Below are 16,625 nucleotides of genomic sequence, written 5' to 3'. Positions count from 1 at the left end.
TTGAGCTGAGCTTTGACCGTTCTTAAATCCTTTTGTTCATTCTAGACCTGTCTTCCCTATTTTTTTTTTTTTTTTACATTTATTTATTTATTTTTGAGACAGAGAGAGAGCATGAATGGGGGAGGGTCAGAGAGAGAGGGAGACACAGAATCTGAAACAGGCTCCAGGCTCTGAGCTGTCAGCACAGAGCCCGATGCGGGGCTCGAACTCACGGACCCCGATCATGACCTGAGCCGAAGTCGGACGCCCAACCGACTGAGCCACCCAGGCGCTCCCTGTCTTCCCTATTTTTTACCCACCCAGATGAGTCTGTATCTGAGAAAGAGAGAATAATTAGATGAGTACTCCCTATATGTCCGGTCCTCATTCCCAGCTGTAAACCTGTATCGTACTTCCCTATACTTCCCTGCATTGTCATCACAGAGGAAGTAGTGTAGTCCTGCCTTGATCAAGCCATCATTACTTGACTGTTCATCTTGACTGTTATTTTCCTTAATTTTCTTTCCTTTTTTAATGTTCATTTGTTTTTAGAAAGCACTCATGCACGAGTGGGGGAGGGGCAGAGAGAGAGAGAAAGGGAGAGAAAGGAGGGAGAATCCCAAGCGGGCTCCATGCTGTCAGTGCAGAGCCCGACACGGGGCTCGATCCCATGAACCGTGAAATCATGACCTCATCCAAAATCAAGAATCAGACGCTTAACTGGCTGACTCACGCAGGCACTCCCTTAATTTACTTTCTAATCTGTTGTCTCTGCTTTGTCCCCCATTCCAGTTCATCTTCTACATGTTCACAAAAGTTCTTCTTTTTTTTTAAAGTAGGCTTCACACCCAGTGTTGAGCCCAATGAAGGGCTTGAACTCACGACCCTAAGATTAATACCTGAGCTGAAATCAAGAGTCAGACTCTTGGGGCACGTGGGTGGCTCAGTCAGTTGAGTGACTTCGGCCCAGGTCCTGATCCCATGCTTTGTGGGTTTGAGTCAAGCTTCGGGCTCTGTGCTGACAGCTCAGAGCCTGGAGCCTGCTTCAGATTCTGTGTCTCCCTCTCTCTATGCCCCTCCCCCACTCTGTCTCTCTGTCTCCCAAAAATAAATAAACATAAAAAAAAAAATTATTAGAGTCAGACTCTTAACTGGCTGAGCCATGCAGGAATCCCCAAAAGTTATTCTTCTAAAACAGAAATCTGATCATGCCACTCTTTCTCAAAAGATTTACATGATTCTTCTTCACAGTTTTCAGGAAGAGATTCAAGATTCTTGATCTGTTTCTAGCTTTCCATTCTCATCTCCTCCTCACCTGTGGTTCAAGTCTCTAAATATGTCATGTTTATTATTTTTTGACACACTATTACAGGTCAAGTATAAGAAGTATTTATATAACCAGGGGAAATGGTCTGGGTGTTTTCTTAGGCACACAGACCACAATGATCCTGAAATCATAAATCCAAATTCAATCTTGCCTCCCACTACAGCTGCCTTACTGAACAGCTTTAAGAATATTGTTCACTATTGTGTTCCTTGTAAATGATGCCCTGAATATAATGTGATGATGCATATCAGCAGAACTGACCACAGCTTCCCTGAAATCTTCCTGCCAGGAAAATCTTCCTCCTAGGGTAGAAGCAGAGATACATACATCATACACAATTTTAGCTGGAAAGAAGACTGAGCAAATGACTCATGGTTTCTTAGAGATCGGCGTCCTGACAATGTTTCCTATCCCGGTTCCCTTATGTGGCCTTCTAGATTCAGTTAGCCAGATTAAGTTTAGGATGGAGGTCTGGAGGTTACCATAGAGCTATTAAAAGTCTTATTCTTCTGAGTTTTGGATCATGTACAGTGCATTTGAGAGCTAGTTTCTTCACATAATCGGTGCAGTGTCTTCATATTATCAGATGATGTGGGTGCATGCTTGAAAAACCATCCTACAAAATGTTCAGCTTATATTCTAAAATATATAGTTTAATTTTATTTTACTTTGGGGATTTTGTTTAATTTTTTGGAAGGCAAAATGCTTGCCAGTTTACAGGTTACAAGATCTTAGGATCTTAGGCATTACCCACCCCCTCCTTTTTTATAGGCTCTACAGCCAAGGTGGGGCTCGAACTCACAACCCCTAAATCAAGAATCACATGATCCGCTGAGCCAGCAAGGATCTCCTCTTACGCATGTTTTTAGTTTAGTTTATTCCTTTAAATTTTGTCATCATTCCCGTATGTGAATAATAGATGATTGTATTTCTCAAATGTCAGTCTAATTAAATTACTTTCAATTTACTGATTTTTTAATATTACATTGGTTTTGTGAAATGAGTTAAATATTTTCTGCCTTTGAATTAATCATTTTAACTCTACTTAGCTGTTGTGTATATTCAAGGTGTTCAAGAGCCCTTTTAAAATAAAACTTGTTATTTTCTTCACAGCTTCTCATTACTGTGGCATTTAATCAACCTGTTAAGCTTTATTCAATGAAATTTCAAGGGCCAGATAATGGTGAGTAGTGGGTAGCCCTTTAACCTTCTGCTCTGTGGATCTGTCAGCGCATTTTTAAAAGTAATGAAATAATAGAGGTAGATATTCCTTGTGTTGGGAAAGAGTGAAATTGTTTCTGGAACAAAGCAAGGGGACAAATGAATGTGCAAATAAGGTAAGATTATTAGGAACTGATGAAACGACAAATTTTACCTTCTTTCTAAAATTTTTTATTTTAGAATTTAAGTTCCCCTCTTAATCTGAAAACAAAGGAACTCTTCCAATTCTTGTTCTGAAACTCCAGTTTCGAAGTAGCCATTTTTCGGGATCACAACTGGGAGAAATTTATTTCACACTCCTCCTATTACAGACGATAAAACTAAGGTTCTGTATCTTCCTGTTTGTGACCTATTAGTAGTTTCATCTTCTTTATATATTATGATACTGTAAACATGATTGTACAGACTTGGCATTTTTCTTTTTATTAAATAAAGAATTTTCCTTATTTATACTCCCTCTTTTTCCTGTTCTTAATTGATTTTTTTGGGAGGGGAGTCTTGGGGACTAGGACTTTTTTTCTGTTTTCTTTTTAATTGGGAGAAACAGTAGGCACCCTGTTTATCAGATAGCATTCCCTTCTCATTTGTTATTTTAAATGATTATTAGTATTTTTCATTAATAAAATTATATCTTCTGGAAATACTCAGTATTTGTGAAAGCAGTTGCTATAGAGATGAGTAAGCAATATGAATATGTTAAGATTCCTTAACTAGCCACGAAGTAATGAGTTTTGGATTATACACTGAGGTTAAAGGGACTAAGACATCCTATAAATGTGATCTAACCACTCAGCACATCTTAATCCCTAAGATGAAATTTGGCAATTTGTAGAATTAATTTCCTTTGAGCTAAATGTTGTCACTGGTAATGCTCTTCTCCTAAATAACAAATGTACCAATTGTTGGCAACTGCAAGACCCAGCTCAAATGTTAATTCCTTTTATGAAACTTTTTGTTAACCTGCGTGCATTGTCAGACTCTTTCCGCCTTCCCTGCGTCTCCTCATTAGTAGTGTTGCATTATTACAGAGTGTCTTTTATATTGAGGTCAAGAAGTCTGTGAATGTATATGTGTATGCATATTGTGCATGTGTGTTTCAATCTAATATTCTCAGTTCTTAGTATAAGGCTAGCAGGCCAAGAATACACTAGTAAATGTCTATTAAAAAAAAAAAAGAATGTGAAAATACTCAGAATTTCTTAAAATTCCTGAAGATGCATGTAGGTATGTGCTTATATTTGAATGTGTATCTGGTTGTATAGACTGAACGTAATGGTGAAATGAAGAAAGTATTGCAAGTTTGGTTTTACATTTAATTTTATTCTACCATTTTATAGGTCAGGGTCCTAAATATGTAAAAATTTTTATCAATCTACCCCGATCTATGGATTTTGAAGAAGCAGAAAGAAGTGAACCAACTCAAGCTCTGGAACTAACAGAGGATGATATTAAAGAAGATGGTATTGTCCCACTTCGTTACGTTAAATTTCAGAATGTTAACAGTGTAACTGTAAGTAGTATTTGAACTATATTTAATGGGTGTTTGGGTGACAGTTCATGCTATCTTCACTATCCTGGGTGATTCTAAATGATCCTTTAAGGTAGTTTTTTGTCCTCTTGATTTGAAATGAATGAAAAAATTTGAAATGAGTAATATAATGAGCTAATTAAATTTTCTTCTTTTAATTTATCTGTGTGTTCTGAAAAGGAAGGATAGGTTGATTTTTTTTTTTTTTAATTTGTGAATATGTCAGTTACTTTGTATATTTGGCAGTTCTTATTAAAAGTTTGTTATAGACCATTTAGACTTAAACTGAAGATATTTGTACATAATCTTTCATACCTGGTAATGAGTGATGATTGAGTTGTAAAATCCAATTTACTTTTCTAGAACATACAGTTTTTAATAGTGTAGTGGTCATGATCTCAATACAGATGATTTTTTAAAAAGATACTTTTACATTACCTTAATTTACATTAAGTCAACTGCTTCTTAGCAGTTATTAATTGCTTTTCTGAATTATTGTAACGAAACCCAGCATATGTTCTCCCAACCACCTCCTTCTCCCTCCCAGCCCAGTCTTTCAGAGCAGGGAGTAGGAGGGTTAAAGGAGAATAGTGGAATGAATACCTATAAAAACAGTGGGAACCAGCACAGAGTCACTGAGAGCAAGTCGGGCCAAATTAATGTAATTTTCTTGATTTAATGAAATGATTCTGGTTTTTGTAAATTAGAAGAATGCTATAATGTGTTCATTTTAGGAGGTTTTCACTGGAGTTTCACAGAATGTTCTTAGTAGTAAGACGAAGGAAGGATTACCATTGAGATTTCAATATTTGGAATATTTTATCCAAATGAAATCGAAGAAAATGATTATATCAAACTAGAATATTGGTTATCAGATATTTTCCTGACCTACATTTGTACCATTAATACAATACCTGTTGCTTTATTTAGTGATAGAAGGGAGACATTTGTTTATTGGAAAAGCCCTTTCAACCCAAACATCCCGACCTAATCTCTGTCATTGAGAATTGCTATACATAGTTATCTTGTGATAGGCTCAAGTCTTTATGTACTGTGTCCTATCTCAATCAGACATGCTTATCAGTTTTTCGGTGATGAAATTGAAATCAAAATGACAGTTTTGATTGGAAAGGCTAAAGTAAGATGAATTTTAAAAGCAGTGAATATGAACTGTTGTGCCTTATAAGATTCAAAGAGCATTACAAGTAAATGGAGAGCTGGTTTAATAGTTTACCTATTATAGTCTTGGAATTTTTTTTTTAAACATTTATTTGTTTTTGAGAGAGAACACAAGTGGGGGAAGGGCAGAGAGAGGGCGACAGAGGACTCGAAGCAGGCTCTGCACAGACAGCACAGAGCCTGATGTGGGGCTCAAACTCATTAAGTTGAGCTCATGACCTGAGTCAAAGTCAGATGCTCAACCAACTGAGCCACCCAGGTGCCCCTATAGTCTTGGAATTTTTAATTGATAAGCTTGGTTTGAGATGAATCTCTGCTTGCCTATAAATACCAAAAACTAATTCCATCAGAGGATGAAAGAAATATGTTGTCTAAATCAAGAGAGGCAAAATTCTTTTCCTTTTTTTAATGTTTTATTTATTTATTTTAGAGAACCCACACCTGTGTGTGAGCAGGGGAAGGGCAGAAAGGGGGGTGGGGAGAGAATCCTAAGCAGGCTCTGTGCTGTTAGCACAGAGACCGACACGGGGCTCAGTCTCCATGAACCGTGAGGTCATGATGAGCCGAAATCAAGAGTCGGATGCTAAATTGACTGAGCCACCTAGGTGCACCTAGAGAGGCAATATTCTTAAGTAGACAGCATCTAGAGTAATGTGTTTTTTAAAAAAAATACTACTTGGCAATGAGAAAGAATGAAATCTTCATTTGCAACAACGTGGATGGAACTGAAGGGTATTATGCTAAGTGAAATACGTCAGAGAAAGTTATCATGTTTTCACTCATGTGGAATTTGAGAAACTTAACAGAAGACCATGGGGAAAGGAAGGGGAGAAAATAATTTCAAACAAAGAGGGAGGCAAACTATAAAAAACTCTTAAATATGGAGAACAGACTGAGGGTTGATGGGGGTGGTGAGGAGAGAGGGGAAAATGAGTGGCAGTGATGGGCATTGAGGGAGGGCACTTATTGGGATGAGCACTGGTGTTGTATGTAAGCAGTGAATCATGGGAATCTATTCCTGAAACGAGCACACTGTGTACACTGTATGTTAGATAACTTGACAATAAGTTATATTTAGAAAAAAAAGAAAAAAACTCCAGCTTAGCCATTCAAACACACACACACACACACACACACACACAGAAAATCCAGTATACTGAAAAAGTTGAAAAAGCATCTGTGAGTAAAGCTGCTGTCTACTATCATGCTGAAGGGAGTTTTTAAATAGAAAGTATAAAGAGTCGGGGTGCCTGGTGGCTCAGTTGGTTAAGCAGCCAACTCTGGATTTTGGCCCATGTCATGATCTCACGATTCGTGAGTTTGAGCCCCGTGTCGGGCTCTGTGCTGACAGCACGGAGCCTGCTTGGGATTTCCCTCTCTCTCTGCCCCTCCCTTGCTCTCTCTCTCTCTCTCTCTCTCAAATAAATTAATTAAAAAATGTAAAGAGTCAAGCTTAATAAAATATGCAGGCTATAATACAGTGTAATTTTAGGAGCAGATTTCCAATATTTTTTCTTTTAATATTTTAGGAAATAGAATGAATGGATGAGTATCAGAAAATAGCTGCAGAGACTTTCCTCAGTCAGAAACTAATTTTCATAAAATTTCAACAGCAGTCTGTCCTCTGTAGTGAATTTCATACTCTTTCAACATTCTCTCTAAAGAGTTTAAGTGTGACTCGTCCACACCATGACACTAACTGATCGGGAACTTCTATATGTGGGTGTCTTGCTGTGACATCCTGGAGAAGGTGAGGCCAGCAGGGCAAACAGTGGAATTCGTAGTCCCACAGGAGTGGTAGGTAGTCTAAGTGTAGTTTGGATTAGTCCTTCCAAGAGTGGGAGGTATTTTGATTAATAATCTAACAAAACCAGTTAAATTTAAAGCATGTATATGAAAAAAGGATTACAATCATTAATATAAAAAATCTTTTTTTTTTTTTTTTTTTTTTTTTTTTTTGGTTGGGGGTAGATATTTGTTCAGTCCAATCAAGGTGAAGAGGAAACAACAAGAATTTCATATTTTACTTTTATTGGTACACCAGTCCAGGCAACAAATATGAATGACTTCAAACGAGTAAGTTTATTTAATTGGTATTTAGGGAAAGTAAAAATATAATTTTAAAGAAATAATTTCATTAAGATCAAAATCATACCATGTCATGATATTTGGGGTTAAACTAGAACAGTAGGTTCTTCTAATCACATTTTTGATATCTAACTAAAGGATATTTCTAATAAAATTAAGTCCTACTGATACAGTATGTATTAGTAAATGGTATCCAAATAAGAGGGTGAAAATATTTCCTGAACATAGCATACTGTACAGAACTGTTGAATCTAATATAACATTGTGTATCAGCCATACTTCATATTAAGATCCCTAACTGTAATGAAGTAAAAGATAAATAAAAGGAAATTAATTTAAACCTAAACCAAACTAAATAAATGTTTGGTTATAGAAAGTAGTTAGGAATAATGTCAAAATAGGAGTAAGTTAAAATCATTATTATAAGTGAATTTTTGAGAATTTTGCTGATATTAAGATTTTGATTATATAGTTTCTGATGAAAACATTTAAAATCACGTGAATAATTTTAATCAAAAAGTTTTACTACACTGGGATGCTTTTAAACCTGTGCGCTGAAGACCACGTTGCATAAGCAAATAAATTTTCAGTGAACAGGCAGATTGTATATGTATGTATGTGTGTATGTTTTTGTTTTATTTTGTGAACGCAGTCCTAAGGTTTGCAAAGAATTTGGAACATGTATGGGACCCTTAGGAATGAGAACATTTTGTACATTCGTGGAACTGCTGCTACTTGCTTCCTTAGGGTGACTCCTAAGATCTTACAACCACAGATCAGGGCAGTGCCACCGAGAGCTTGATCAGAACAGAACCCCGTAGCCGTACACAGATTAAGTGCAGCAGCACAGGAGATGGAGGTATCACTGTGTTTCCGATGGATCCTTGGCAGCCGTCTAGAAGGGGAAGTGAGTGTAAGGAGGTCATTATATGACAGGAGGTTTCCCCAGGACTGCCAGTGCCTGGAGGAAGAGGTGTTCTGCTGAGCGATTTCGACTCCTGTTTGGGGACCTGAAGCCATGGGGCACCCTGAAAACTCTTATTCTTTTTGATGGGATCTACAGATCTAATTTTAATTCAGTTACAGAAAAATTCATGAAACTGCGTCATTGTGGATAAGCTTATAAAATTGTATGCCGTTTTTACAAAATTGATAACCTTGACCATAGATCTTTTAACTGGTCATTTTCGACTACTATATCTTCCTGTCTCATAACATAATTAACTTTTGGGAGCTGTAGGACACTTATGTACTTAGACCTGTCGTGTCAGATGTTTGACATATGTGTAATGACAGGTCAGAAGAAGCAGAGATTAAACATCTACATTTTATGATATGAGATATGCTGTACTGGGAAAATGTGTGAGCACCAAAGACATTTTGGCTGCCTGCTTTGTTACTTTGCCTGTTTGGATTAAATGCCATTGGATTTGGCTTTAACTGCCTTGCATAGTTTGTTTTTAGCTTAATTCCTTCGTAAGATCTACTCTAAGCCATATTATTTCCTCATACCATTAATTCAGTTCAGGTTCCCTGCTTTTCACCTCAGCTCATGCTATTTGATTTCTGTTTTTTTCTGTAAGTAACCACTGCTCCATCTTGACCATCTTCTTACCAGCCTGCCCTTCAGTCAAGTTATCTAATGTGCATTAATAGTTGTCCATCTAAGAATCTGTCTCCACTTGTTTGGTTTTAACATCCTCCCTTTCCTAATATCCTCCCTCTCCTATGCCTTCTAGCCTGGTTCCTCTCTCTCTCTCTCTTTTGACTTACCAGACTACATGTTTTGGACTGTCTTTAGGCTAGCAAAGGTGTTAGATTTTTCTTGCTTGAGAGTATTTGTGTTTGTTATGTAATTTGGCTATGTGTTCATTTAGCTAAATACCTTATAACCTTATTTAACGTTACTGTAGAGCAGTAGTTCTCAAACTTTTTGGTGTCAGGACCCTTTTACACTATTAAGTATTATTGAGGACCAGAAAGAGCTTTTGTTAATGTAGGCTATATCTAATATTTACCCTTTAAGAAACTGAAACTGAGAAATTTAAAAATTATTTATTTATAAATAATAAACTCATTATGTGTTAACACATATAATATTTTTAAGTTACATATTTTCCAAAATAAAAACCAATTTAGCAAGAAGAGCATTGTTTTCTGCTTTACAAATTTTTTTATCGTCTGGCTTCATAGACCCCTCTCATTCTCTGCCTATTTCTCCATTTAGTCAGGTTTGCCACGACAGGTCATGTAGCCTCTGGAAAACTCCATTGTATGCTTGTAACACAATGAGAGTTAAGAAGGCAAATAACAATTTAGCATTATTTTGAAAATAGTTTTGACTTTGAACACTCCCTGAAAGGGTCTCGGGGACCATCAGCCTAGATTGCACTGAGAACCGCTTCGAGAATAATTTAATACTGTCATGGACTCCTTTCTTGGTGTTTGTCCCTTGCTTTTAATGTTTGATAAATTTGAATTGGTTGAACGATTTTCTTATTTGTGTATATTAATATTACATTTCCTTTTAATAGTTTCTGAATGAGACTTGTGTCATTCATTGAATTGTTCCTCAAAAGTAAGCTAATATTTCAGTGCTTTTGGCATGATGCTAGGACATCAGTGTAGGAAAATTGCAATAAAATTTGGCCATTTAAAATTTTTTTTTTTCAATGTTTTTTATTTATTTTTGGGACAGAGAGAGACAGAGCATGAACGGGGGAGGGGCAGAGAGAGAGGGAGACACAGAATCGGAAACAGGCTCCAGGCTCCGAGCCATCAGCCCAGAGCCTGACGCGGGGCTCGAACTCACAGACCGCGAGATCGTGACCTGGCTGAAGTCGGACGCTTAACCGACTGCGCCACCCAGGCGCCCCAAATTTGGCCATTTTAGATTTTGTCTTGATGAGTCGCTTACTAAAAATTGCAAGTGACTTTTGTTTCTAGAAAAGGAAATGGTAGATACATGGTATAGCACTTGTCCCTGTAGTACTACTCCACGTGTGATCATAGTCCCTGTCATAGCGAGTTTATATTCTTAAAGGAGAATGCACGAACATTTGAAAAGTTAATCAAAATTAATCAAAGCTTAAGTTCAAGTCTCTTCCTGTACAGAATAGTCTCATACTTTCCTAGCCCAGTGATACTTCCTCTTTCCCAAGAATGTCTAGGAAAGGAATGAGAATGTTTTGTGGAGGAAGAGGGTCTTGAACTAAACTGGGAGTAGATATGGATAGAGGAAAAGATAGCAGTGGGCACTCCAGGGAGAATGGAAAATAAGAATTTGGGCATGAAAATGGAAAGGTGCAGGACTTTGTTTAGGCAGTCTGAATTTCAAAGGGATTACATATAGTAATTAGAATTTAAAATTTCAAAATAGATTTGGCATGTATTTTTTTTTTTTAATTTTTTTTTTTCAACGTTTTTTATTTTATTTTTGGGACAGAGAGAGACAGAGCATGAATGGGGGAGGGGCAGAGAGAGAGGGAGACACAGAATCGGAAACAGGCTCCAGGCTCCGAGCCGTCAGCCCAGAGCCTGACGCGGGGCTCGAACTCACGGACCGCGAGATCGTGACCTGGCTGAAGTCGGACGCTTAACCGACTGCGCCACCCAGGCGCCCCTTGGCATGTATTTTTATCAGCACAGAGAGGAACGTTTTGATACTTTGTGTAGTGAAAAGAGCTACATAAAATGGTTTAAAGAATGATAAAATAGAATTGTTTTGCATTTTCAGTTTACATTTTTATGTTGTGTGAGTTGTTTCTAGATAATTTTAGTTTTCAGAGTGTCATTGATCTTCTCCTTATGTCCCTAAGATGACAGAAGCTAAGGTAATACTGATGAATCTTGGATGTTGGATAGAAATCTTAGACCACCTTGCATGTTATTACAACTTTAAAGGTTATACTTGTAGGATATTGTAGACTAGCACACATCTCCCACTTGTCTGTTTTTGGCTATTATAGGCATTGTACACACATTATAATATGCACTTGGGCTATTTGTTGTTGTAAATGGATTTTTTGTGTTGCAGCATGAAAAGCTTGCCATCTTAATTGGAAGTAGATATTTTCTTTACTAAACTATGCTCTATACATGGATTGCTTTATTTTAATACAAAAGTAATAACATATAAGCGGACAAAATGAGCAAAATTGAAGGGGCTTCTGCTTCTTAGGGAATGAGGTGCATGTGAAAAGCAGAGAAGGTTTTCTATCACTGTAATAAAAATAGACTTCTAAACTGGCCATTGACCGTATCAGCTATTTTTGTAACATTTCTGTCTGTTTATTTTTCAGCTTTTTTAATGCAACTCAAATGAACTAAAAACAGAAGATTTTTAAAAATGAAGTAATATAAAGATTGACCTTATCTCACCCTACTCCCCTCCTTGCTTCTCTGCTCATCCATATAGCACCTGTCTGCTCTCACCCTTCCCATGTTCTCGCCATTGTTGGTGCAAGATTTCTACAGCTTCCATCATCTGGATCAGCCTTCTTGTTACCTAGATTTCCTCAACCATCTCTTTCTTCAAGTCTTATTCTAGCCATGCTCTGTTGGCCTTCTGTTTTGGTTTTTATTTTGGGCTTGCAACTAGGTGCTTTAATTTCATTATTATACCATGTTGCTCCCCTGACTTTTACTTTTTTTACTTTCTCCTATCTCATATTTCATTTTTGTACTACATTTTGAGAAATAATATTGCAATAAAATGTTGTTAGTAATGCTTTCAGACTTAACTAGTAGTTGGTTGTTTTAATCCAATCTAAGGTTTAAATTTTATTTTTTGGGAGCTGTAGAATCATTTTGAAAATCAAATAAGAATACTTTCATATGTTTCTTTTATACTAGTACTAGCATAATATGTTGATTGGTATAATAGGTTGCTTGTCTTTACCCAATGGAACTGTAGCCCCAAAGGCTTTTTGCTGGGTAATTATGGGCACGTTCTCTGCTTTGCCAACCCAAGTGAGCTCAAGGCGTCGAAAGACGGACTGAATGTTAGGCTGGGTTAAACTATTCACATAGAAGATCAATGGACTCTTTACTGAATAAATATTTTCGACACCTAATTTTGATGTACCTAGACTATTGTTTGAGGTGTAATATAAACACTTAAAAATGAATAAAAGGGCTTCTTTATGTTTTGGGGTGAGAAAATCCATATTGGAATGCTGAATTTCTTCTTTTTTACAGAGAATACACATTGGCAAGTTGAGAGTTATCAACCTGTGAAACAGTATGCAGATTTGTGTCTTCCAGTGTATCACATCTGCTAAAATTTTAATTTTTAATATTAGTTGTTTTTGTTTTCTTTTGCTTAATCTAATAGCTCTGTGTTTTGTGTGTTCCCCAGTGATAATGATGATCAGTAATGCTTTCAGTGTTTATATGCTTAAATTCATTTGTGATACAGATAGTGCCAGCTCCCCTTCTTTCTTAAGAAGGCTCCCCTTGGCCCTGAATTTTTTTTACTCTTATCCACATACTTTTACGAGACTGTCTCTTTAGCATTTTTATGGCTTTTTAAGCTAACACATGGTTTTTGTAGATCAGAGAGGAGATCTTTTAAAGTAATAAAAGTGGTTTTCCTCAAGGTCAGGAAAAGAGCATGTTTAACATCATACGATTGAGAATGAAGTGGGTTTTTATAATCTTCTCTCATGAATGACATTGACCCAGCCATGTTCCATTTTAGACCAGGCATGTACAGAAGACCTTTATGAATTTTGCTTGATTCAGACTACTGTTTGGAACAGAATCAATTTAAAATATGAAAATTACACTTATAAATGTACATAGAAATCTTGTATACAAATATATACTCAATAGCTTGCAATTGCATTCCTTCAGTGGCGTTTCTGCTATGAGAATACATTATCTAATGATAAATTACAGGTTTTAAGTAAATTATTTGCTTAAAACTTAGTTGTAGAACTTTCCCACAGAGGTTTTGTTTGCTAGCACTGTTGGTAGAAACCTAGTTTATTCTTACATTTTTATGCTTCCACATTTGTAGCAAGTAGGCCCTCCAGTAGAGAATTTTCCTAATAATTGACAGAAACAAGATTTATTCTTTATGTTTTTTATAGTACATTTGTGGCAGCCAGGGTTTTTTTAAAAATAGAAACTAGGCAAAACTAGCCATTTTTAATCTGTTTTCATTGCAAATCTACATATTGAGAGAAAGTCTAGAAACCTGTCATCTTGGGCATTCAGACATAAGTTTAGCATACTCTTTTAATTCTAGAGTATTTTGTGATCGACATTTGATTTCTAATTGCCTAAAAATAGGTTGCCAAATATAGTTCACTCATAAAGCATCATCCTTTTATTAACTTCTCTAAACTGTCAACCTTGTTTTGAAAAATTGCATTACTTTTCCTTTAAACAGTGTGGGAAACCAAAATAGCCTGCATGTGTTTTATTTTTAATTCCTTGAGGCTGGGAGGAAAGGGACGGTCACAGTGTGCTTCAAACAATGAAAATACACTGCATGCCAAAATAAAATGGAGGGACAAAAATTAATACCAGGTTTTAAAGATGATTACCTGTTAGTAATATTTTGAAAATAACACATACTTCTAAATGAATAAGATGTACATGTAAAGTTATTTTTGTTTTTCTAGGTAGTTGGCAAAAAAGGAGAAAGCCACTAAGGTACAAAAGACACTGGAAGAGCATATTGCAATCAGATCTACAGCTCCTGGATAATTGCTTGATTCTCGCCAGAGACTGTCAATATTCCCTTCATTGCCATTACCAATAAATCATTGCTTTTGTTCGGATGGTATCACTAGTGTTTTTATTGTAATCTTGATACATGGAGTTGTAAATAAAAGTCACTACTTTTGCCAAGCTTAATTTTTGTCATTTTAAATAAGTATTTTCTCTTTTCATTTATTTGAAAATTGGCACACTTCTGATTTTAGAAGGGACTTACGTGTCTGCTAGTATATTGATTGAAAGCTAGTTTCTTTCTATAGGGGAGCAAGACTGTTTTATTAAGGAATTAAGGAGTACATGTGTGCTCATGTACACACACAGCAAGTGATTTTGATAAATGGACTTAGAACAGCTAAGTATGGTAAAATGAGTACTAACTCATGTTTATTAAACATTTGGGTATCTGAGCCATAGAAATTGCTCAAGTTACAACCTACTAGAAATAAGTTTAATGAGATTTAACTGTTCTCACCTAAAACTGTTAATGGGACCACAGATTTTAATCCCTTCTGGATGACCTTTAAAAATTTGAGTCAGCCATTTTCTTTACTAATAGAGGTATGTTGAAATCTGACCATGGGGGAAAATACAGTACTGTGAGTTCATGCGGCAACAGGAATTAATATTTTTAATCAAGTATTTATTAACTACAAAAAAGATAGTGTGTTAATATACAGAGAATGGGATCGAAGGTTGTAAGTGAATGGCCAAATAATACGTTTGAAACGTGTTTCACAAAAGGCTAGCAAAACAAAACATGTTACTACTTTTTTTATGTATTAAAACTAATCTAGAAAGTATGGTACATTTAATATTTTAATTTCTCTGTTTTTAAAATTAAATTTTAATTTTAACTTCTGAATATTAAAAATTCAAATGTTTGAAAAGAGTACATAGACTATTAATTTTGATTCAGTTAATACCTTTGAGGGCATTTTTGTCTAGAAATATGGTTCAGATAGCATTTTGCCTTTGGGAGACCAATGTATACATGTTTATGAAAAAATTATGCAGAAGTTTTGTGTTAAAACAGTCACTTTCTAAAACCCCAGTGTCATTAGATAGTGTTTAGTTCCTTTGTATGTAAGCACATTAACTGGTCTGTGGTAATGTCTATATATCTTATGTACTCAAAGTTATTACATTGCCTTGAGCTGAGTAGGGAAAGTGCAAGAAATAAAAGTTTATAACATTCCTTAATATAGAGCATCTCAGATTAATCACGTCTGAAATTAGAGATACGATTAAGAACAAGTTTTGTTTGACATTTTGTATACTTTTTTGGGTAATTGTTAAAGTGCCTCATCTTAAGTATTGCTGACCTCATCATCCTGTTTATACTTGACAGTTTGAAAACCCAGTGAAAGTAATTTCATATTTGTAAAGGATTGGGATCAGATTTACGTTGTTTGTGTGATTCTTCTATAACAACTGGTTGCATTATACAAACATTCCATGATTATTCAAATTGTAAATAGTGAAAAATGAATGTTTGTAGGTAACTATAACATTTCACTATGGGAAGTTTTACAAATAAACATACGTAGTTGACATTACTTAAATCACCAAGCTGAAATGCTATTTTCTCCTAAAACAGTATGTGTGTGTGTGTGTATACACACACGTATATACATATATATTACATATATATACACTGAATTTTGCAGATGAATAAAAGCATTTGAAAAATGTAACGCTAGTTATTTTAACCAAAACCATCCCTGAGATAGTGTTTTCTAGAAAACTAATATTAGGTTTATTATTTTTTTTTAAAGATTTACCTGTTTTCAGAGAGAATGCCTGAGTGGGGGAGGGGCAGAGAGAGAGAGAATCCCAAGGAGACTCTGCGCTGTCAGCACAGAGTCCGATGCAGGGCTTGAACCACGAACTGTGAGATCATGACCTGAGCCGAAGTCAGACACTTAACCAAATGAGCCACTCAGGCGCCCCTAATATTGGGTCTATTTGTTTTGTCAGACATAGCAGAAAAAACAAAAACACCCCAAAAAACTTTTCCCTTGATTTTGCATATTATATTGCACATCAGGATGCATTATCTGATTTGAAACAATAATGAAATAATCCATAATAGAAACAAAAATATTTTGAGTACAGAGTCTTGCAGCATAAGGCTGAGATCAAGGGTAACCTCTTGTGCCCATGGTGGACTTTTATGATCTATTTTGGCCAAAGCATCCCCCAGTCTCATTGTACTAGAGGTAGCTTCTTAATCTGTAGGAGTTGACAGGTGAATTGAAACCTGTCTTCCATCTTTGTCTCAAGACTCGAGGATCTATACTATAGTTTTGGCAGTGTTCACAGGGGTGCTAGTATTGCATATTTGGCCTCAGCACTTTATTTATGGCTGCTATTTAAAAAAAGAATTTTTTTTAACATTTATTCATTTTTGAAAGAGCATGCAAACTGGGGGGGGGGGGGGGGTGGCTAGAGAGAGAGAGGGAGACACAGAATCTGAAGCAGCTCCAGGCTCCGAGCTGTCAGCACAAAGCCTGACACGGGACTTGAACTCACGAACCGTGAGATCATGACCTGAGCCAAAGTCGGCCGCTCAAC

General features: G+C 36.2%; 1 protein-coding gene across 1 annotated transcript in view; it reads left to right on the top strand.

Annotated features, from left to right (window-relative positions):
* TXNL1 (thioredoxin like 1) overlaps nucleotides 1-14,189 on the top strand; it is a 34,010-nt gene extending 19,821 nt beyond the window's left edge. The window contains exons 5-8 of the mRNA XM_042910274.1: nucleotides 2,420-2,489; nucleotides 3,865-4,037; nucleotides 7,206-7,310; nucleotides 13,955-14,189. Coding sequence (XP_042766208.1) covers nucleotides 2,420-2,489; nucleotides 3,865-4,037; nucleotides 7,206-7,310; nucleotides 13,955-13,984 — 378 coding nt within the window. The 3' untranslated portion in view covers nucleotides 13,985-14,189. The remainder of the gene's footprint in view (nucleotides 1-2,419; nucleotides 2,490-3,864; nucleotides 4,038-7,205; nucleotides 7,311-13,954) is intronic.
* Nucleotides 14,190-16,625: the final 2,436 nt, after the last annotated feature.

This window comes from Panthera leo, chromosome D3, assembly GCF_018350215.1.
Source record: "Panthera leo isolate Ple1 chromosome D3, P.leo_Ple1_pat1.1, whole genome shotgun sequence".
Classification (NCBI taxonomy): domain Eukaryota; kingdom Metazoa; phylum Chordata; class Mammalia; order Carnivora; family Felidae; genus Panthera; species Panthera leo.
The sequence above is the reverse complement of the archived record's forward strand: the minus strand, read 5'-3'. Positions and strand labels throughout refer to the sequence as shown.